The sequence below is a fragment of the Schistosoma haematobium genome, chromosome 3, assembly GCF_000699445.3.
Source record: "Schistosoma haematobium chromosome 3, whole genome shotgun sequence".
In the NCBI taxonomy this organism is placed as follows: Eukaryota; Metazoa; Platyhelminthes; class Trematoda; order Strigeidida; family Schistosomatidae; genus Schistosoma; species Schistosoma haematobium.
The window spans coordinates 25,586,263-25,610,561 of NC_067198.1; the positions used below are offsets into that span (position 1 = coordinate 25,586,263).

The window sequence follows — 24,299 nt, forward strand, 5'->3', positions numbered from 1 at the left end:
CTGAACTAGAAGATACAAAAAAACTTCACAGTAATTTATCACAGACATTTTGTTTCAGAGGTTTTTTCATAACTCATGTAGTTATTTAGAGTAATAATAATATGATAATGAAATAATAACCTAGTAACTGGAGGCCATCATTGAATAGTCCTGAATATTTATTTAATTTTCACTGTTCCTCATCCATAAAGAGCACCTGAAATGTAAAGAGAACTTATATGACTTCTGAAACTCAACACCATACCATTCAATATCACATTCACACTTCTTGATACTCTATCATTTGAATGGTAAACGAAGAAACGTAACAATGATTGACACGTCAATGATGATGACTGAACAGTATTCTGATAGCTTGTAGAAATGCAGTTGTTGATTAGAGCGAGAGGAATCTAATGAAAGTAGTTAATTTATTCGAGTAATTTATTCATCTGTATTAACTATCAGATTTTAAGCATCAATCTACATCGGAAAAATTTTGAACTTATGAACAACTCCTGAAGTCCAATTAAAAAAAACACGAAGTATAATTTCTTATTTCCTTTGTCCAAAAATATAATAACATACATCTTGTATCAATCAGTAATAAAATGAAAAATGGCGTTACAACGAGAACAACAGTTAATCTGGTACTTAACATTCGTCAAAATGACACTTTCAAAAGTTAAAATCAAACATCCTAGTGTAATGTAAAACATTCTTAAGATGCATGAATGAATGATTCCTGAGTACAAACATTGAAACCGATTCTTCAAATTTTATTGTCTACCTTGATCTAATTACTGATATCATGAATTCTAAAATGTTCACATTACAAATAATGAAAAAAAAGAAAATTTCCGATTTACCATTGAACATTTTCTCAATAGATTTCTTTTTTACTGTAGACTTTTGTTGCTTAACTATATTCGAATGATTAGTTAAAACTATTGGATAGCGTACAAATTCAGCTGGATTATTGGTGATGGTAGAAATAATAGAGGTAGTTGTAGTATTCCATTTAGATTGTTTCTGTTTTTCTGAACAAACTGAATCTATTTCAGAACTTATCGTATCTGTTGAATTATTAATAGTTTGTGATTTATTTGATAAGATGTATTGATTTTTTTCAGTTAATTTTAATTGTTTATTTTTATTTTTTGAATGAATTAATGTGGCTTTTTCATTATTCGCTTTCATACGTAATAAATAACATTCATCTTTTAATTGAGCTAATTTTTCTAAATTATCTAAACCAAGCTGATATTCATTTTCTAATAATCTAACATCTTCACTCTGAAATGATATAATTGAATTCATTAACGTATTGAGTAGGTTGAAGTGTTAATAAAATATATTGAAACGAAATTTGGTAGTTAATAATATATAAAGAAAATAAATTGATTTCACGTTGATTTTTCTATCATTCTATTTGTTTATTTCAATTGTATCAACCTCATTTGATTTATATTGCCGTTTATTTTCTTTCTTGATGGTGTAACTCATATTCTGTTAGGTACATGTGATTTATAATCATATAATTAGTGTAAAACGAGTAAGTTGAAACTGTTCTTCAATTGTAGGCTTTAACATTAGTTCGTCCAATTCGATTCAGTTGACCAGACAATATTGATATTTGCTATGAAAAGCATAAACCTTGTAGTCAGGTTTATATTACCCTATACTTAGTTACTAAGTATTTCGTGTTATAAAAAGTTTCTGTTACATTTTTTTATGTGGCAATCCTTCAGAAACTTGACAAAATCATTTCGTCTAAAAAGTGTGGATGAATGTTGACTCAAAAGAAGAAATTATTACTTTCTTTGAAATTGAATATCTTACACACATATATTTTTTATAAGAATGTACTACTTAAAAAGGTCGCAATTCATAAAACAGTTAAAATTATTTACAAATTGGATTTTGTAAAATATGTGTATAGTGTCGTTTACAGTTACGAATATCTGAATAGAATTTCTAATTGTGATAAGGTATTTCATGAAATCTAACTAAAATGAGCTTACAGTGAAGATCCAGTATAATAATTCATTATTTCAATATGATCAGGAAGAAAAATACTGCCTAACTGATCTAATTGTTTCAAGTATAAAATATAGTTACATAGGTTATGTCATTCTACTCATTCTGATAGGAATATCATCTATCGTACGGTTATTTTTTAATTTTTTTATTAAAATAAAATTCAAATGTAAAAATACAAATTTTGATATCTAACCAAAACAGTCTATGGCACTTTGATTTTAAAACTAATAAAATTAGAAATATGCGCAGCAGCCAATAAACAAATTATTACAGACAACAAAATATTTGTTCTTGAACACATGAGTACACATTTTCAAAACAAGTTAACCAATCACTTTTAAAATTTTCTAATCATGCCCAAAACATTTTCATCAATAGGGGTCAGGAAACACAATAACTGTGCAATAAATGTCGACTGTTATGACCAGTGATACGTATTTGTAATCAATATCAGCAATGTTTGGTGTTTATTTTCAAAAGTTTATCGACTTAAATGTTTGAACACTGTTGACATTGATTACAAACACGTAGCACTATCCAAAACAATGATCTCATTATCTGAAAGTTGACTCTCTGATTCGTGGTGATAGCTTTATCTAACTAATTCATTTCGTTATAATTTTCACATGGATTGAAAAGTACACAAATAATCTTTGTAGCCTTCCTTCGAGGTACTGACAAACTAAACCAATTCAACACAGCTCTCAACAACAGGTTACAAGCCTTACAGGGTCTATTCAAAGAAGAGCAAAATACTATGAAGGACAACTGGAAACGGATCAAAGAACCACTATCTTCAACGTGTCAGGAGGTGCCAGGCCATAAGAAGCATCATCATAAAGAATGGATCTCCATGGAAACCCCGCACATGATTCAAGAAAGGAAGAACAAGAAGACAGCAATTAACAACAGCCAAACAAGAACAGAGAAAGTCAATGCACAAGCTCAACATACAAAAGCAAACAAGAGAGTGAAGAGGAGCATTAAAGCAGACGAGCAGAAATATGTGGGAGACCTAACAACGACAGCGGAAAAAAATTGCAATAGAAGAAAATATGAGACAGCTATATCACACAACGAAGAAACTGACGGGGAATTATATCAAACCAGAAACACAAGTCAAGAACAAAGAAGGAAGATCAAGCACTGACAATCAAGAACAGCAGACTTCGTCACAAGGCACGCCGTAACTTGGAATCTTGAAGGGAAACGGAAAAGAGGAGGGCTGAAGGACACATTGCGTCGGGAACTGGAAGCAGAAATCAGACAGATAAGAAGAAACTTGAAACAACTGGAGAGAATCGCACAGGACAGGGTTATATGGTGAATGCTTGTGTGTGGCCTATGCTCCTCCATGAGGGGTAACAGGCGTGAGTATGTAAGCAAGCAATAGTCAGTTCATAATGAATTATCATTCGAAAGATCACATGATGTAAACACGTATACTTAATTACTTTACCACTGAATGGAGGAAACTTACGGTTTTTAGTAGTAAAATAAAACGTGAAATTAGATTGTTAGCGGGACATAGACTAGATTAAAGCATGCTCAATGCATGATTGCTTTGGTGCACGCTGATTGGCTAATTCTTATCCAATCAGCACTAGTCGATAGTTGGAGAATACTCTGGAATCTTCTTATGTAAAAACGATAAATATACTGACGTTTTCCCTATTGTGCTTCTGACTTGCTTCTTGCTTCCATCTAACCTTGTTATTTGGAATATAATCTCCTTCCTGTTCAACCGTGTTCTGATTTGGGGACTTGTCGAGTGAATCGGTGTCCGAGAATACTAAGCAATAGGAATAGCTGGGTCATAACCGTAAGAAGAGAGATTATAACATAGATACAATTATTTTTTAAGTTATTATGACACATACATCAATTTCGAATTTTTTTATGACGCGTCCATATTGGTCAATTATTTAATACATCATGAGGCTCATAATTAAGCATGACAACACTTCGAACTAGTAATTAAGATTTTCACAATTATTATAGTATATAATAGGCGTTATTAATATTGGTTAATCAATTAACTGACAAACATCATTCATACCTCCCATTGTTTTGGTTTATTTATATTATTTGGAAATTCATTATAATAATGAAAACGTCCACCACTTTCTTGAGCTAGTCGAATCAGAAATTCGTTTGCTTCAGGATCATTACAGTTAAAACTGATTGTGTGTATAGGTACACGATTATTCAATTGCATACTAAGTAGAAGAGTATGCGTTTGTTGATCTGGTCGACCATCTGTTAATAAATAAATTCCTTCAGTTAAATTATCTTCCAAAGCGAATTGAAGTGCTTTTAATGTATTTGTCGTACCACCACATGTTAATTTTTCAATCCATTTTATAGCAGACTGATTTGGATTAAAGAAACGACAATATAAAATGCAACAGTAGAATGACAGATTAATGGGAGAAAAAGAAAAAAACAATATGCATACCGGAAAATGAATCAGATTACGGGACGAATAAAAGACCATTTATAGTTAAACGTTCGATTTGAAGGATCTTAAAAGGAAATAAGAATAAAATTAATCGTGACATACTATAGCACCTTACCTACATTTAAGTCTGTTTACGTTTGGTTTTGTTAAGCCCACCAATTAACTTACCTAACAGACAGTGTCATTCGAACAATAATATTCGGTGTATCTTTGTATTATTATTATTATCTGTGCATACTCAACTATATGTTATAACCTACACATATCTCTTTTACTGTCTAAACTATTAATTGGTTAAATCGCTTTCCTATATACGTGCTTGAATCTTATAAATTCATACGACCTTCAATTTACCTCTGCATTTCCTCACTGAAATTTATATACTATTGGGATATATTTAGGAACGGTTATCAGACCGGTTGATATATGAAGCTTTGAAAATTATCTAGGAAATAATCCACTATAATAGAATCCACTTGCGGACGATATGTTATTGAAAAGAAATTACATCAAGAAAAATTAAAACCAACTAAAATAAAATACGGTTTATGAACCGTAAGTGATTATTGTTACTCAAAAGTTAGCTCAAATCAACAGAACTCTGAATATATTAGTCAAAGATAGGAGATCAATGAACAAAATCAATCGTAAAATGACTTCAGTGAATTAAATATCATATACTCTCTCGATTTCAAATCGACGAGAGACTGTTCATCCGAGATATCATTTTAGGATAAATTTTGTCGGGTCAGAAACTCTAACACAAACGTCCTCTAAAAGCTTCTGTAAGTAACTGAAATATATTTGGAAATTGTTTGATCGCTACATCAAATTTTAACTTAGTATTTGGTAAATACCAAATAAATTCAGTTAATGAACAATTAAATAATAGCATATTTTGTATTACAGCTCTTTACACTTTCTTGGGATTGTAACTGGTTAAAGGTACCAAATAGCGAGTAATCAACAGAAAAAACCGACTGTCAGATCAAATCCAATGTTCTTGTCTGATGGGTTTTATAACAGTGTTTTTAAAATATTTGAAATTAGTCACGCAGACGAGCAGATAAAAGTGGTCTTACTGAAGCCGTCTATATCTAAATTATGTTTATATATTTAAAGACTGTAGTTCTGTAATCAAACAAACTGAAATATTGTGTACATTAATTTAAATGATAACTCGTTACCATCGAGTAACAACAAGTTGATAAACGTTAATTTTGGCAACGAAGAATGAAATGAATAAAATCAAACAATAAAATTTCATAAACATAAAGAATAACTAATCCATACTAATCAAATAGGCAGTTACGTTGACAATGATCTAATGAAATCAGATATAAATTGTGTTTCCAGATTATCTGAAAAAAAGTTGAAATCACTGCAAAACTTACATCGTGAAAAATACAAAAAAATTATTGTCTGTCTTTGAGGAAAAATGACTCTCCTTAAAACTTTATTAGAAGTTTTCTCTTATGATATAGATCCTTTTATCAAGTGGATAGGGAAATTACGAGATCCAGCAATTCGTCTAACCAGTATATTGAAGGATATTAATAAAATCAGCAGAAGAGGTTCAGAATCATGTTGATGATATATTTAAAAATATGGGTTTCAAATTACATTTCTTTTGATTATAGAACTCTAATTGGTCATGTGAACAGTAATCTACTGTCGATTTTAAACCACGACTGACTTTTAGTTGATAGAATAAAATAAATATGAAACAGTTCAAAACAGTATATATTAAAACAACACGAAAAGTAAATTCAAATGTAGAACAGAAAGAGATTATTGAAATGGAAAGCAATAAAAAACTAGAAATATTTTGACATAAACTATAACTATGAAAATGTTCAGAATCTAAGCGAAAACCGTATGTCAAAACGATCATTAAATTTTGTTGAATATCTACATATAAATCTTTAATTTATATAAACTGTTTACTAAAATGGAATAATAAATACCAGGACAAACTCTACATCCTACATGGGACTAATTAGCTATTCACATTGTGACTAGAACAAAAGTACCTTTTGCTCCAAACGCTAAAGCTTTGTTCAATGAGTATGAATATCATTTGTAAAGCCCTGCATTTTTCATTTATCTATGTTATAATCTATAAATGAAGCCAATATAGACTGGTCACTTACAGACTGTAACATCAACAAATTTGAAATACGAACCTTTACAAATAATGTTTTTTTATTATTTCACATTAAAATATAAAAACTAAATGAAGTCTACCTTTAAATTACATTCAGTTGTACTTTGTAAATGATTATGCCATGCATTAACATTTGAATTGAATGAAATAAAATTAAGACGATTTTTATATTTCAACTGTTCATAAATTAATTGTAACAATTTTTCTTTAACAAATTTTATACAAGATAACATTGATGTACTGGTATCAATTAAAATATATACCTAATTTATAATAATAAAAAATACAAAAAAATGAATTAATAATTGTTGTTAATGGCATCATACTATCAAATTTAGAAGAATAGTAGACTTGCATTTTTATTTATGACAAGTTTTGTCAACAAATTTCTATGATTTGTATGAAAAGGAATTTCCATCATTGATATTAGTTCAGTTATAAATTAGTCGGTCATAAATAATTTAGAGCCTGTTTCATTTATACTTTAGCTCAAGTTGTCACATTAGTACACAAGCATGAAGACAATAACAAATATATTCGAGGAATAAAGTGTACGAAATAATATGAAATCTTGGAATTTGGTATGAAATAAAGTGGGAGAGTGATCGATTTTCAGTCTTGTTTTCAACCGTTGATATCAATTATCCCTCGTACTCTAGCAAAATAGTTTCCATCGCCTAAAATGGTTCAGACTAAAACTCAATCACTTCGTTAAACGATGCCATGCGTTGACTTGACCGTTTCCATCTTTGTTTAAACCTACTTCAGCCAGCAATGCGCATTGGCGTAGACAACATTTACATATAAATTCATTGTGAATGGTAAAATACCTACTTTTCAGACCTGATATTACAATTTATCTCATATAAGTTGAACAGTTTATTTGCAACCAACAATAGTCTTGCTATTTCAATTTTACGCCTATCAACTCTAACCAACAAGGTTACTTACTTACGCCTGTTACCCTTCATGAAGGAGCACAAGTCACTCACCAACACTCTCCATTCAAATATGTCCTGTGCAATCCTTCCCAGTTCTTCCCACTTGCTATTCATCATTTTCATATCTGATTCCAACTCCCAACGCAGTGTGTTCTTCGGCCCTCCACTTTTCCGTTTCACTTCAAGATTCCAAGTTGGGGCTTGCCTCGTGATGCCTATTCACTTCCAACGTCTTTTCCTAATTTCCTCTTCAACTGGAAGTTGGTTTGTTCTCTCCCATGGTTGGTTGTTGCACATGGTATCCGGCCAACAGATATTGAGAATCTTGCGTAGACAATTGTTTACTTCTTTGATGATTGTTGTAGTAGTTCTCTTATCTCCAGCTCCGTACAGTAGAACTGTCTTGACGTTAGTAATGAATACTGTGATTTTGATGATCGCTCACAGTTGTTTCGAGTTTCATATGTTCTTCAATTTTGGGGATGCTGTTTTGCTTTACTAATCCTCGCCTTTACATCTGCATCGCATCCTCCTTGCTTATCAACGATGCTACCCAGGTACGTGAAAGTTTCCACATCACCAACAAGACGTATCAGTAAATGAGAATGTAGCTTTGATATTACTGAGACAATAAAAGCTGCTTATCAGTATGAAGTTTATATAATTCAAGGAATTCAGATTTATTATACAACAAATTACAAAATAATATTGATAATATGTTGAATTAAATGTAAATGCACATCAGTTCATGTAACTGGTTTAACAACAATACGAGCTTACATTATCTTCTGTTATGGTTCCAAATAATTCCCTTGAACCTTGTCTTAATAGATCTAAACGATGTTTAATAGCATTTAATCTAGAATGCATACGTCGAGAGTATGAACGATACATTTCAGGTGTAATTTGCACATGAACTATATTACCGTTTTTCCATCGAACATGTATAAAATTGCTACAATATTGAGCATTGATCAACTTTGGTTGAATAATCTTCAAAATGCGCATAAGTTTTGTAAAGTATAAGGAAAAACAATGAATAATTTACTATATTGAAAAATTATGGTATTTAGCCACATAAGGCATTTTTAATAAAATGGTAACTAATGTTATGAGAGAATTATTTGTACTGATCAGTGTCTAGCGATACAACTATCACGTTAAGTAACTCGGTGTTATGATATGCCATGACTGTGATTATATGAACAATAAAAATCATTTGTAAGGTTCATATTAACAAATGATGAATATTAAGAAAGACGAACATAAATTCATTGTTTTTGACCCGAATATTAGTATCATCAAAGTAAAAAAGGCCCTGTCGATAAAATTTGTAACAAATTAGTGGGCATATAATGTACGAACACAAATCTACCGGCATCATCGCAACTACCTCCAACTGTCTAACAGCTCTTTATTTAATTATGATTCTTTAAACTTGAGGCCATTCTACACCATCTCTTCTTCGATTTCATTAGTTTTTTTCCGATTTTTTCCCCACATTATTATGACTTATTCTCTCTCTGTCTAGATATTTAATCTGTAGCAACTTGAGCTAATACACATTTGTGTCAGATTTTAAGTCGTTTGAAAACATCTTCCTGTCAACCAAAATAAATCGTAATTAAGTATCACAAAATAAGGTTATGATGCAGTGTTAATAATAAAATTAATAAGATTATTGGAACATTGAGAATCATAGCTCACTTGTTAGAATGTAAGGATATATTACTTTAAACCTAACACTTAGTCAATTAATCATAGAAACCTATTTTTTAACGCAGAATTCAAGAACGGCATATTAATTTTATTCGTAACATATGTACAGTATACTGCACATAATTTAAACCGTGTAATAATAATCGTTATTAGCATTTACGATGGATGATAAATAATATCAATACGAGGAACCACATTTTACCATACGAGTGGTACATTACATGAGGTAATGAAACAATTGTATGTGACTAAAACTGTGACTAAAATTAATTCATTAACAATAGGTTATATTATCATGACGTACTGCACTTGAAGACCATATTTGTGAAGAATCATTTGAATTTGGTTCCGAATGATTGGATTTTCCAAAATCATCATAAATCTTATTGCATTCTCTTTCCATTGCATCATTGTTACTAACATTTAATGGGGGCTTCAAAACATTTACAACTCCATCACAGTGTTTAAATGAAACACTAACTAATAAATCATAGAAATCCAAATGTTGAGCTTTTAAACCATAAATACTTAACCATTCTTTTGATGACATATACTCTTCACGTTTCCAGCCGAATTCACAACTACTTGTTATAGGTGCAGGTTGACTACACTCAGAATTAGAGTCTGAAAAATGACAATATAAAATAAAATAGATCTTTATAATTAAAAATTGCAATCACTGCCATTCATATTGATCAAATAGTCGATTACTTGTTGATGATAATGTGAGACTGAAACTGTTATGTTCAAAGTTACAAATTGGTGGGTTAAAGTAATTTTATTAGCTTTAGACTTATCTTCTTTAAATTATAGCACATATTTAAGTTACAGGATATTTAAAAATAGTGTTAGGAAGATGAAGTTAGGGGGTAAGTTTGGAATGGTTAGTGTGTACTCACGTAAACAATAGTCTTGTGTAAATGGAGCTATTCAACTAACTATTCAAATAAACTGTGTCTGAACAAATATGATCTAAAAGTGATTGGTCAGTTATGCATTTCAGTTATTTCTATCTCTATATTTGAACCTATACGAAAACTCATCATTTTGAGTTACCACAACTAACACAACAACAAAGTGGAAGAAAGTCTAGCAATAGAAAAGTGAACTAGAATAACATTGATTAGAATATAATTAACACATTCCTAGGAACCTACAGCTGAAAGGAAGTAAAGCCTTCACAGGTCAAGAGAATTCGGAATACTGAATATGGAATGAATGTAAGTAATGGATTTAAACTAATTCATAGATAAAAACACCAATCTTACTCCATTATGTAGAGACAACGCCATCAGAAGTTTCCAACTTGACATGTGCATACAGAAGGCAAGTGTAATGAACTTTTCTCTAATATGTTGATTTTATGTTGAACAAATAACTTTAATTACATCCAGATGACAAACTCTAAATAGGGCGAAACGCGAGTCCTAGATTCCACTGCTAGCCTCCACCCATCTTTGCTTATAATGCTTGTGACTTAACAGGAATGTAGACGCAATTCGCATAGGTTTCACATATGCCAAAAAGAGACTGACTAATTGCTGTCCTAAACATAAATGGGGAGGTACAAACAACCAATACAAGTACAAACCATTGATTTTTTTAAACCCTCTTACCCCTGTTTTTCGTCTTCTGACATTTGTCTCTTTCATAATCTTATTGATCTTCACATATTTGCTTGGTCTATCATATTGAGTGATTACTTGATCTCTTATTAATTTTGTTTCTCTTACACAACTTCGTATATCATGATTGTGGCTACTGGTAGCCTGTTGTAATCCACATTGTTACTTTCTAACATATAAGTACACGTCGGTCTTAATTATGCTTGTTCATACAGTTTGTTACCCTATTCTTATTATTATTATGATTTCGGTTACATTTCGAATATTTATCTAAACTTCACAAACTAATGATTTGTAAATAATTATGTCCATAATTATAATTTCAGTTTGCACACAGCCGATGAAAAACCATGAAATAGAATGAATTCATTTTATACTGCAAACCTTGTTCTTGCTTTTTTAAATAAAATGAACATATTCAAGTAAAAATAGAGAAAATCATTTCCTTTGTGATGAATTCATTCACCAATGTAGTATAGTAGTTACAGTATTTGTAGTTATTCAAAATCTATTAGTCCGTTGAAAAACACAGAGATATGGTGTCATGATATGTTTGAAAACTCAAAATATCAAGAGGTTATGTAATGATCCAACGGTTAGTCGAAAGTAGTAAACTGGACATAGCCCTAATGTAATTGTCTTGCTAGATGTATAATTAAAACAGATATATAAGTGATTGATATTATTTCCAGTATAAATTATTCCTAAGCTCTATAGTTATAATTTAGAATTAAAGGTCGAAGTGAATGGCCTAGTTTGGGATAAGTACACACTTAAAAATAATAGCCTACGAATTTAAAACTGTTTGATGGACATTAGATCACTGTACTACGTTCACTACATTTATAACAAGATTTTTTAAATTATTGATTTGCAACAACTTGCAAACCATATTTTGGAGTATGAGTCAACGTAAGAATAAGACCAGTCGTCAATGCCCTCATAAACAGGGTGTCACGTGTTAAACCAATCACTTTTATTCAGTATTTTAACCAGTTGTTACTTTGAATAATATAGTAAAGATTAGAGAATAAAGTAAGTATGTAATATATGATATAGTCACTTTAAATGGTTGAAGTTTGCAACCCTACCTTCTGATCTAGCGACTTTCCAAACATTTAAAACTGAAACCAGAATATTGTTTGACCGATATTCCCATCAACTCCGCCTGTAGCTCTTCTGCAATTACTACTGGTTCAAAGCCCGAGTAAAGGAGAAATAGGCATGGGGTCAGCAACCCCATCCCGTAGAAAAATATCTTGCTATAATCGCCAACCAAGATAAACAAATTAAATCATTTAAAATCTGCCCTGGGAATTGAAGGAAGAATCATGACGCCTCACGTTGAAAGCCGAGATTCTTCGGAAGTCATGAGGCTGATGTCCCATTTAACAACAACAATCAATGTAGCTACATGGAATGTACGAACAATGTGGGAGACCGGGAGGAACAATCAAATAGCTACGAAAATAAGGAAATAAAACATGGTGGTGCTCGGAATGGACGAAAACCATTAGACCCTAGCTGGAAGGCAAAGGTTAAGTACGGGAGAGATGCTGCTGTACTCCAGTCACAAAGAGGAAAATAATCCGCACACTCAGGGAGTTGCTGTATTGCTGTTCAAAGAAACATGCACCTATAGGATGGGAATATTACGGATCTAGAATCATCAAAGCATCATTCAAAACAAAGAAGGAGGGAATCACAATGCATGTTATCCAATGTTATGCACTCACCAACGACGACAATGAGGACCAGCTACACAAGGGGCTGCAATCAATCATAGCGAAGTGCCCACGATAGGATCTCACCATCCTGATGATATACCTAAACGCCAAAGTCGGGATGGACAACACCGGATATGCAGATATCGTGAGATGACATGGACTGGGAGAGAGAAGCGAAAATAGAAAGAGATATGCAGACCTGTGCGCATTCAACAAATTGGTTATAGGTGGCACAATATTCCTACACAAACGCACGCACAAGGATACATGGGTACCATCGAACCACACTACAGAGAACCAGGTCGATCGTATATGCATTACTAGAAAAGTCGGCTTCAGATCACAACCTCGTTGCGGCCAAGATGAAACTGAAGCTAAAGAAACACTGAACTGCTAGGGAAACAGCATTACAAAGATTACATACAGACTTCCTTCGACATACTGAAAAACTAAACCAATTCAACACAGCTCTCAACAACAGGTTACAAGCCTTACAGGGTCTATTCAAAGAAGAGCAAAATACTATGAAGGACAACTGGAAACGGATCAAAGAACCACTATCTTCAACGTGTCAGGAGGTGCCAGGCCATAAGAAGCATCATCATAAAGAATGGATCTCCATGGAAACCCCGCACATGATTCAAGAAAGGAAGAACAAGAAGACAGCAATTAACAACAGCCAAACAAGAACAGAGAAAGTCAATGCACAAGCTCAACATACAAAAGCAAACAAGAGAGTGAAGAGGAGCATTAAAGCAGACGAGCAGAAATATGTGGGAGACCTAACAACGACAGCGGAAAAAAATTGCAATAGAAGAAAATATGAGACAGCTATATCACACAACGAAGAAACTGACGGGGAATTATATCAAACCAGAAACACAAGTCAAGAACAAAGAAGGAAGATCAAGCACTGACAATCAAGAACAGCAGGATAGTTGGTTAGAACGATTGGAAGAACCCTTGAATGGACCAGCTTCACTGAGTCCACCGGATATCAAAGTAGTACCTACAGACCTTCCAAAAGATGTCACTCCACCAAAGATAGAATAAATCAGGATGGTCATCGGACAAATCAAGAGCAGGAAAGTGGCAGGACCTGACAATATACCAGCCAAAACACTGAAGTCAGACATCGAAGTAACTACAAGTATGCTTCACGTTCTGTTCGGGAAGATTTGGGAGGAAGAACAAGTGCCGACAGACTGGAAAGGATGACACCTCACCAAAATAACAAAGAAAGATCTGAGCAAATACAAGAACTACAGAGGCATCACACTGCTGTCAGTACCAGGGAAATTTTTCAACAGTGTTGCTGAGCTGGTCGAAAGACTCAGTAGACACCCAACATCGAGATCAACAGGCTTGATTTCGTAAGGACCCGTCGTGCACAGACCAAATTGCGACACTACAGATCATCGGTGAACAATCAGTTGAATGGGACTCGTCACTATACAGCCACTTTATTTACTATGAGAAGTCGTTTGACAGTGTGAATAGGAGGAACTTATGAAAACGTGTTCGACAATATGGTGTACCTAAGAAGATCATCAACATTGACCGGACTTCATACAACCGACTATAGTGCAAAGTCGAGAGTGGGGGACAGTTGGAACATCCATTCCAAGTAAGGACTGGAGTTAGACAAGGCTGCCTACTCTCTCCCTTTGTTTTTCTTCTGGTGGTCGACTGGATTATGAAGACCTCGACATCTAAGGAGTAACACGGAATATAATGGACAGCTCAAAATCAATTAGAAGATCTGGACTTCGCAGATGACCTGGCCCTTCCATCCCATACACACGAACGATTGCCTCTGCATCAACAGGCCTCAACATACACAAAGGAAAAAGCATGATAGTCAAGTACTACACGAAGAACACCAACCTAGTCACACATGATGGGAAAGCTCTGGAAATTGCGGAATCTTTCACGTACCTGGGTAGCATCGTTGATAAGCAAGGAGGATGCGATGCAGATGTAAAGGCGAGGATTAGTAAAGCAAAACAGCATCCCCAAAATTGAAGAACATATGAAACTCGAAACAACTGTGAGCGATCATCAAAATCACAGTATTCATTACTAACGTCAAGACAGTTCTACTGTACGGAGCTGGAGATAAGAGAACTACTACAACAATCATCAAAGAAGTAAACAATTGTCTACGCAAGATTCTCAATATCTGTTGGCCGGATACCATGTGCAACAACCAACCATGGGAGAGAACAAACCAACTTCCAGTTGAAGAGGAAATTAGGAAAAGACGTTGGAAGTGAATAGGCATCACGAGGCAAGCCCCAACTTGGAATCTTGAAGTGAAACGGAAAAGTGGAGGGCCGAAGAACACACTGCGTTGGGAGTTGGAATCAGATATGAAAATGATGAATAGCAAGTGGGAAGAACTGGGAAGGATTGCACAGGACATATTTGAATGGAGAGTGTTGGTGAGTGACTTGTGCTCCTTCATGAAGGGTAACAGGCATAATTATATGAGTAAGATATTCCCATCACACGTGAGTATTTTCTGAAAACACGGTGAAGACGTTAGTATTACATTTTTGTTACGTTCGCTTTCAAAGCAGATATTCTATAGCACAGATTGGTGTTTAAAAAAATCAAGACTCTTTTTCACTTTATTTCGATTCTATTATTACTAGTGCTTTTAACTGAATGTTTCCAAAATGACAACATATTTAACAATCATGAAGTTTAGACACTATTTAACCAAACGTAGTCCGTTTTGTGGTCAATATTGATTACCCAATTTGAAGCTAAACCTAAGTAACTAGATTACAAATAAAATACTTTTAATTCTAAATTAACTACAAGTTATCATTTACAATATCATCCATACCTTTGAGTACCTCATCAGGTATACGATCAACATCATGTAGTACTTCTTCGATACGTTGTAATAAAGATCGAGCTTCTTCTAACTCTTCAAATATTAATACACAATCTTCATGTTGACCCCAACCTTTAGGTGGACCACCATATTCAACTTTGTTAACACGAATTGTTTGTTGAAATTGTTCTACATCCCAACAGCTTGGTGAATATAATGGAATATGTGTATTGATGCAATAAGCATGAAATCTGTTTGAATATTTTTCAAAACAGAAGTCGAAAAGTTTAGAATGACTGTTGAATCTGTAAATCTGTTTCAAAACTCATTGGATTTAATAGATTAAATTTAAAAACTTGAATGTGTTATTTAGTGGATTACGTTATTAAATCATCAAAGAGATTAATATTTCAACCACCAAGTCCAGTGTTTGACATCGCGACAAATGAATTCACTGGGGTTAACCAGTTGAATTAGTCATCTAAGTTAATTAATTAAAACGAAAATATATGGGACCAAATGGATTACCTTCAGTTACCTCATTGTGATATGAGGGTCAAATAACTAGATTTAGCCAAGCCCCAAAGTATAATAATTATTTGCATTGGAAACTAGACTATTATCACCAAAAATTGCGTTCTACTTTACAAGAACTATTAACTGGTGTAAGTAGTGATGTATATCTGCTCTTGATGCCGCCAAATGAGAACGGCAAAACATTATTTCTGATCCGAAAACTATCTTACCTCAAGATACATTGTGCCGAACATTTAACAGCTGTATTTCATTGTATTGTGGAATTTTCATCTCATATTAGTAACTTGTATTATAATTTTGAATATAAAATTTCAGAACTTAATTATCAACTATGTCTAGCTAAAATAAAAACATCAATGTTACGGACTCAGAGTTCCTTCGAAGGTCACGAGGATGATTCCCCTTCTGACAACAAGAACAACCATTAATTTAGGCACATGAAATGCTAGTACAATGTGGGAGACCGAGAGAATCATAGAAATTGCTGCAGAAATGAAAAGATATAACTTGGAGGTAATTGAAATCAGTGAAATACATTGGACGTAGGTTGGACAACAAAGACTAGCTTCAGGTGAACTGCTGTTATACTCCGGCCATGAAGAAGATAATGCTCCACATACACAAGGAGTTGCACTGACGCTACCTTTTAGCTGGTCATCTTTTATATATTTTTCATGGTTTAAGCAGTACTTCTTATTTGCTTTATCATTTGACCTTCTTCTTGTGAGCTTATCTCCAAAACTTCGTTTATCTTTACCGGTTCGTCCATTTTGGAAACAAAGTGCCTAATTTGTTTACGTTAATTGCAGTTATTCCCGATTGAAACAGTCTAGTGTCATTTTTATTTACGAGATGTCCTAGGGTTTTATAGTTTCTAGATTGTTTTGTTGATGGTTTTTTTATGCCTGGGTATCTCATGACTAGAGACTTGAGTTCATAATGTTTTCTATAAGGTACTTTGACGAATTTCATTTTTTGGTTCCGAGAATTCACGCGTAACTTGGTCACTCAGAATTCCCGAATGAAGCCCATAACAACAATTCAGCACGTGATAATTAAAACATACATATTTCAAAACTTGTCCAATCGCAAAAATTATTGCCTGTTACATGTTTCTCCCTACTTTGTTTTGAAAGTTAAATAATTATACCCTAATTATTTGTCCTACCGACTGTAAATTAGGGAGCAGTTGGACATATATCTCTAGAGCATTCGAGGTAATAAAGTGTTATTAAGTAAAAAGTCGAGAAAAAATTTTAATTGATAGTATAAAAAGAGTAATTCAATAAAATATTAATACAAATCCTAACTTTCATTGTTTTAGTTTTTGCGTTCCCATATTTACCTAATGAAAGCGTTCAAAAAATTCATATAATTCGTCCTTAGTTTCTCAAGGCCAAATTAACTATTTACTATTTAAATAGAATGAAATTCCACCACTGAATCTTGGATGTCTTAATATTCTATGTTTATCTACTACTTTTTCAATAACGCTTGTTTTATTGTTCATTTTAATAAGTTCTTCTCCACATTTACTTTATTTTGTAGCGTCAAACGGATTAATATTTGTGAACAGTACTAATTTTATAATTGTTTGTTTATTGAGAAGACATTATTTTTTTCACTTTCCAGTTTCACGCACTTTTTTATGAATAAAAATCAACATATACACAACGTAGTATTCAAATATTAAGCATTTGTTTGCTTGATCTCATGTGATTGCAGTACAGTTTCCTAAAGACTGAATCCAGCATGAATGAGTTAGTGAAGATTAAGTACTTGGAGTGTCATTCCCGTCACTTTTTAAAACGTTTTATCAATTAAAATATATAATTTAAAGTAAACAAAAGTCTTAAGATGTCGTTTCCACCTACCACTTTTATGAAGAGTCTTTCTAATTTTAGCCTGTTTCTTTTTTGTCTAATCAGAGACAAGAAAACTCAACTTTCACTAGCCCTTCCAAATAACTAAAAAAGACTGATTCAAGCAAATGGTGTAGTGAATACTCTAATGATACATAGAATGGCGTTGTTAGCTCTCAGCCAGTCAACAAGTCAGCCGTAAAAAGGAAGTATATAAGTTGATTCAAGTTGTTACACCTCATTGAAAAAACTAGACAAAATTGTCAAGATAAATCCCAGAGTAAAAGAGATAGCAACAGTATTAGTGACAGTGAAAGAGAGTAGGCAGAGAAGATATGATTAGAGGAAATAAGGATTTCGTGGAATATAAAAGATTTACGCAGAAATTGAGAAAGGTATGATCTAAATGAAGGCAAATAGTGAATGCACCTACGCGAATGCGAACGATTCGTAGCTGTGTCACCCAAATTCTTTAACCAGTGGTTGCAATAATTATGTCGACCCCAACCAGGTAGTCTGCATGCAACTACACAGCTTAGCTCCTAGATTTCTTGAAATCTACTCCCACACCAGTCACAGATAGCTGATGAACAGGTATTAGTAATATATAACCCATCTCTGATAATATCTGTCATATGAGTCGAGTTAATCAGTTCAACAGGTTATAGCGTTTATTGTTAAAACTGAAAGGTGATCTAATTTCAATTTATGAGGCATGGATGAATTAGTCCGAATTTCTACAATAGAACCAAGCAATTATTTGATGTTAATTTGTATATACCGATGATTACAACTGCATCAAAACAGACTGGAGGTAGGAAAAATATGAATATTCTAAAATTTAATTAGTTTTAATTTATATCTTACCGTCCACCAGTATAAGTGCATAAATTGTGCAAATAGTCTATTGTTTTCATATCTTCACAACAATAAGATACAATATGAAGTGGATGTTTCATATTTTTGACAATATTTTCAAGTAGTTGCGGTGACGTCATTGTTGATTCACCTTCAGTGATTAAATACACTGATTCGAAACTCTATATGTTTGGAAATAATCACAGTAATAATCTTCAAATTCAACGTAGTATTTATTATTTTTGAGGTAAGATAAATTGATTTCGGTTTATGCTCTCACACGAACAAACGAAATAAAATAAAGAGTGTATTTCATTTGCAAGACATGTATGACATATATTTATACTGAATTATCTACATTTACTAAATTGTGGTAAAATTATTGATCCAGATGGTGGGCCCTGAACTTTTATATTATGAGCTACAATCCATAATGCCTACTTCAAACTTATTGTTTAGAGGGACATAAATAACCGCAAGATAATAAAACTGGCTTATAGTTTAGAAAGTGAATAAGAAAGTATTCAGTTCAAATTTATTCTCTCAGCACTATTTTTCTAAATTTGGATGTGAAATGACGAAGAATATTAGCAAAGGAGGTAGATGCTTTTGTTGTTGCGTTCTATGAATTAAACGACTTAATCAGCTAGTAGTAGAGTGACATGGAAATAACTTTGCGACCCATACGGAATAGGTTAAATAGTTATAAAGCTAGGGGTTAACCAAAAAAGACGGACAACATTAATTCAAGAACAGCTGAAGGTAAAAATGACCTACACAGAAAGTCAACTGCAAATAAGGTCATCTGAACGAACCAGTGTAAAACTTGCTAAGTGACTAAAAAGCATATTTCTGTATAAATATTAACTAATAACGTTGTCCAGAACAACAACCAAAGCTCCATAGTAAAATCTCCTAGTATAGAAAACAAAGCACAATCAAAAACGCTTTCATTCATATAAAAAGCCACTGTCAACTCTTGATATGTATGCAAGATTCTGTACTGAATTGTTTAACTAGCATGTGTCTTATTGCAGTTAGTTTTTGTAATTGTCTTCTTGTTCCATATTATACCGTAAATCTCAATATTTCTACTTGATAACTTTTCATAGACTATTGGCATTCTTTGTATTGCTATGACAGCAAACTATAAACTTTAAGTATTAATTTTAAGCACATCACGGTGTGCTTAGAACAACCAGAAATATTCAAAAACGTCGTAACTATCAAATCAAAAACTTTATTCCTACTAATGTGTGGTATTTTAGTGGTAGATATCAACGGAACTCAAGGTCCTTAGTGATATTAGTTGGGTGCAAGATTTCATGATATCGTCCTGGTGCTCATAGTGAAATTCAAAACTCAACCCCTTCAGTTAAAAATTTGTGACTTTATCTAGCTGCACAGTGACTTTTGATATCCACCTCTTTGGCAGCAATTAACTAATACAAATAACTTCCTTCATGAATTTAAATAAAGCAATAACAACAGCCGATACTGAATAATATAATATTATTTTTATCTCAAAGTCCAGCATAAGCTACCTACAACCGTATTCATATTGAAGTATAATATTGTATTACGTAAGATATTGATAGCTAAAAAGATCGGAACGACAAAAACTATCAGTACTATAGGTATTTATGTACAAAAATAAGGCCAAATGAAGATAGATATCAAAAAAACTTTTGTAAGGAATCAATCATCCAGAAAGCGAAAATCCATGGGACGATTTGTGTAAAATTCAAAGAGGTTTGAAGAATTTATATAGGCTTGAGAAATGGGTGAGCAAAACTCGCAGACGAGTAGAGAGATCATTTTTAAGAACATGAAATGAGGAAGAAATGAACAAAGAAGCATAAACAATATTACTGATAATAATGAATGGTTTAATCAAAATTATCCAATCACGATGGCTGTGATAAGTTACAACGATGGAGAATATTTTCACTCCAAAGAAGTAGTGATAACTTGATAGCTTTTTAATTACCGATTTTGTTATTCGACTTTAGGTATATTTCAAAGTGAGTAGTTTTCCAAACAATTGATAAAAACAACTAAATAAAAGCAATTATGCATCATATTGTATGATGTAATGTCTTCACTTCAACAATTGATTTGCGAATTGTGGCTTAAAGCAGTTTTTAGAAGATAACCCATATCGATATCATTAAAGTAGTATTATATATCAGTGGAAGTTCATTTTAAGGACAGTACATTCGCCGGCTTTTTTAACGGATGCCCTGTAACTAGGCTTAATAAAAGAAGTATTGATTTATGGTGGCAGAACCATTACATAATTTAAAAGATAACTTATTGAAACTCCGTTATAAAAAATAGAACTATGTGGATCAACATTTGTTCTAGAGCCTATGAGTGTTTGGTACTGAGTTTCTATGTAGATCCAACTTCTACGATTGATAGTAACAGTGCAAAAACAGTTCATGTCCCTTTAGAAATTTTCGATCCTTACTCAAAATAATTTTTTCCTTTAAGCGCTGCTTCATCCAGATCTAAGAAGATTATTTCGTCACCAGCCTTTGAAAACTACTTTAAAACTAAAAACATCAAGGAATAACTCGCCACTCACTAATATGGAGTGCATTTGATCCTCTTGGTTTAAGACTTAGTCACAACTATTAGTTTAATCTGTTATCACAGCCGTTAGACCGATCTACGCTAAAATGGGTTAACACTGCGACTCGATTTTAAAACACTCGAACGTTTTCTAATTCCAGATACCTAAATTATCGATAGTAGGATTTTAGTGTATTACTGGTTATTAAGTAAACGACAAGGAGTGGAAAACATTCACAACTAAACGTAATTGACAAGTAGTTCTATAAAATGTTAAGAGATACTAATAACTACTACATAGTTTCATGCTATCAGTTCAAATACAAATAAATACGTATTTATTAAATATTATGGACGAGAGCATAATATTTAAAGACCTCGCGTGTCTGATAGGCTTCCATGATTAACGGTGATAGCATATCGAACGAAAGTAATCTGGTATGTTAGTTTGGTTGAAGAAGGTCAAGTTTAAAATTCGCCGATAGATCTTACCTGATATTGTAAAATTCGACTTTGAGACTTTCTGTGTTAAATTACCTCTCTCGCCAAAAAAACTGACATCCTCTAATGCTTAGGATTTGTAATGTGTGTACTGGGGCACTGATAGTAATTCAGTTGGTGTTGTTACTCTGAAACACCTAATTCCGTATCTTGAACATGTTTCACGAGTATCATCTCAAGGGCTTCTTCCTCGCCCATTAGTTGCTAACGCCCTGATGGGATGCAAATAGCGAAAGAGTTAGTTTATGGCATCTTATCAGTTCATTTGTGACGTAAGTTTGGTGTCTTGTCGTAGTATATTATATGTAATGTACATAAATGGATATCGACATTTTTTATCAGTCCTTCCCACCCCCAATACAAAAATTAATTTTGAATACGTACATTCCATGCCCTCAAATGCCTTGGTACGGCCGAGAGTGGGGAGAGTCCGCACTTCCTCTCGAAATACTCTCACACGGCCACGCGTATAAAGCCTCTGCCAGGGAAGTCCTACTCACTGCCTTCTCGTGGCATGGGTGTTGTTTTTGAAAATAAGAGGACGAAAAGCGAATGTCCAGCGCTTTACCCGGATCCCAAACCAATGGTGCACATGGGCTCCAGTATCCTGAGGGAACAAATGGCCTATGAACCAATCGTTGGTCACCGGCTTCCATGGGACTGCATCTCCTCACGATGCTCCACTGCCTTGTGGGCTAGACCTTTAGGTCAAAGGCTCGGGGTGTGGCCCCCTAAGAAAACCACCTGCTTAGGTCTGGGCACCCGGGCAGTATCGCAGCCCACACGCAAATGATGAACACTCTAGATCTATGGAAACTACTTTTCTCGCTTCGAATAACAATCAAGTGATTCAAATGATTATTATTATTATCATTATTATTTTTATTTACCACATTATTCACCTTCTTTTATACTTATACAGCGACTCGTCTTTGGTGGAAATTCGACTGTATCTAAACGTTCTCGAGTCACAGTCCGCTTGAAAATTCTATGTTACCACTGAATATGAGTACTGAAGCAGTTTTTCTGGAACCACGTGCACCATTCAAACTAGCTGCCTTCAACGAACGCACACTTATGCAGGTCGGACAACCGATAGGGCTGGCTATGTCTTTGAAAAGTCTTAATATCGATGTCTGCTGTCTATTCGAGACCCGTATTCACGACTTTGGCGAAGTACTACAAATTCGCACTCTATCTGTCGCTTCGAAAAGCTTGTTTTACGTGCGCTTATCCGGGGACCCTGTGGCATCTTCATCTGGTCTTGCTGGCGTTAGTGTCGCACCAGGCGCTAGAGATGAGGCAGCACTAATCGATTGGATCCCCATTAACAGTCGGTTATGTGCTGTTAGATTAGAAAGTTCCATCAAAGTGAGGAGAAATCGGCGTGAGAAACGATGTGTTTTCGTCATCTCCGCCTATGCCCCGACAGATTGCAGCCCGGATGCAATCAAGGATGAGTTTTACCACCAGTTAACTGTTCTTCTCCAGAAAGTGCGTTCGACAGATATTGTAATACTGGCCGGAGACTTGAATGCTCAGGTCGGGCGTCTAGGCACAGAAGAGGATTATTTAGATGGTAGTTGGAGGTAGTCAACAGGAAACACTGGACCCGGGTTTCGTGCTACTTGGCACTCGTCAGCAAGGTGTACCTGTAATCTTGGGGGAACTGGTGCTACCTGGCGGATTCGATCTCGTGTCACCTAGCTTCACAGTCAGAGACGTTAACATTGAGCTATCCGAGCCGTTACATGACATTGATCACCACCCAGTGATCATTCAATTGTGATTACATCTCAGTCCTACAGGAGGTTAGTCACGGCTCGGATAGCTCAGTGGTAACGTCTCTGACTGTGAAGCTAGGTGACACGAGATCGAATCCGCCAGGGAGCACCAGTTCCCTCAAGATTACAGGTACACCTTGCTGACGAGTGCCAAGTAGCACGAAACCCGGGTCCAGGGTTTCCTGTTGACTACCTCCAACCACCATCTAAATATCAATACATAGTGCCCGCAGTGTCGAGTCACCTAGACTGGTGGCCACATTGCAACATGATCGATAGCATTCGATCTGCACTAATAAGGACTAGACAAGCATGACATTGATCACCACCCAGTGATCAATCAATTGTGACAGAACAGGATTGTTTAGGTGGCCGATGGGGACTTGTTGATCGCAGGACAGATAACGGGGACCGTCTACTGCAACTGTGCACAGACCACAACCTGTTTCTGGCTAACACTAACTTTCGGCACAGTCATCGCCGATGTGCCACCTGGCGTCCTCCCTCTGCATCTCAAGCCTGGACTCAGCTTGATCACATAGCGATCAGCTACCGCTCTCGTGGTTGTGTACGAGACTGCCACTCCTTTTCGAGTACCTATCTGGACTCTGACCATGCCTTGGTCTGCGCCAATCTTACCTTACTTTTCAGTGGACAACGAAGTGACCGCCAT

At 34.3% G+C, this 24,299-nt stretch overlaps 2 protein-coding genes across 2 annotated transcripts in view; one reads left to right on the plus strand and one right to left on the minus strand.

Moving 5' to 3' along the window:
* Positions 1-24,299, minus strand: part of VWA3B (von Willebrand factor A domain-containing protein 3B) — a 36,292-nt gene that overhangs the window by 8,018 nt on the left and 3,975 nt on the right. The window contains exons 6-12 of the mRNA XM_051213408.1: positions 18,774-18,946; positions 15,517-15,758; positions 9,615-9,934; positions 8,372-8,584; positions 6,731-6,913; positions 4,082-4,393; positions 849-1,275 (exon numbers count right to left, since the gene is read on the minus strand). Coding sequence (XP_051069386.1) covers positions 849-1,275; positions 4,082-4,393; positions 6,731-6,913; positions 8,372-8,584; positions 9,615-9,934; positions 15,517-15,758; positions 18,774-18,946 — 1,870 coding nt within the window. The remainder of the gene's footprint in view (positions 1-848; positions 1,276-4,081; positions 4,394-6,730; positions 6,914-8,371; positions 8,585-9,614; positions 9,935-15,516; positions 15,759-18,773; positions 18,947-24,299) is intronic.
* MS3_00005352 (uncharacterized protein) lies at positions 16,379-17,613 on the plus strand. Its single transcript, XM_051213409.1, has 2 exons — positions 16,379-16,557; positions 16,591-17,613. The coding sequence occupies exons 1-2, from the start codon at positions 16,498-16,500 to the stop codon at positions 16,831-16,833; spliced, it is 303 nt and encodes a 100-aa protein (XP_051069387.1). The 5' UTR covers positions 16,379-16,497; the 3' UTR covers positions 16,834-17,613.

Excerpts from the sequence above, each read along its gene's own strand:
- MS3_00005352 (XM_051213409.1), top strand. The coding sequence starts at position 16,498 with ATGTGGGAGACCGAGAGAATCATAGAAATTGCTGCAGAAATGAAAAGA. Across the intron at positions 16,558-16,590 it reads TGAAAAGATATAACTTGGAG|GTTGGACAACAAAGACTAGC; the intron begins GTAATTGAAATC and ends CATTGGACGTAG.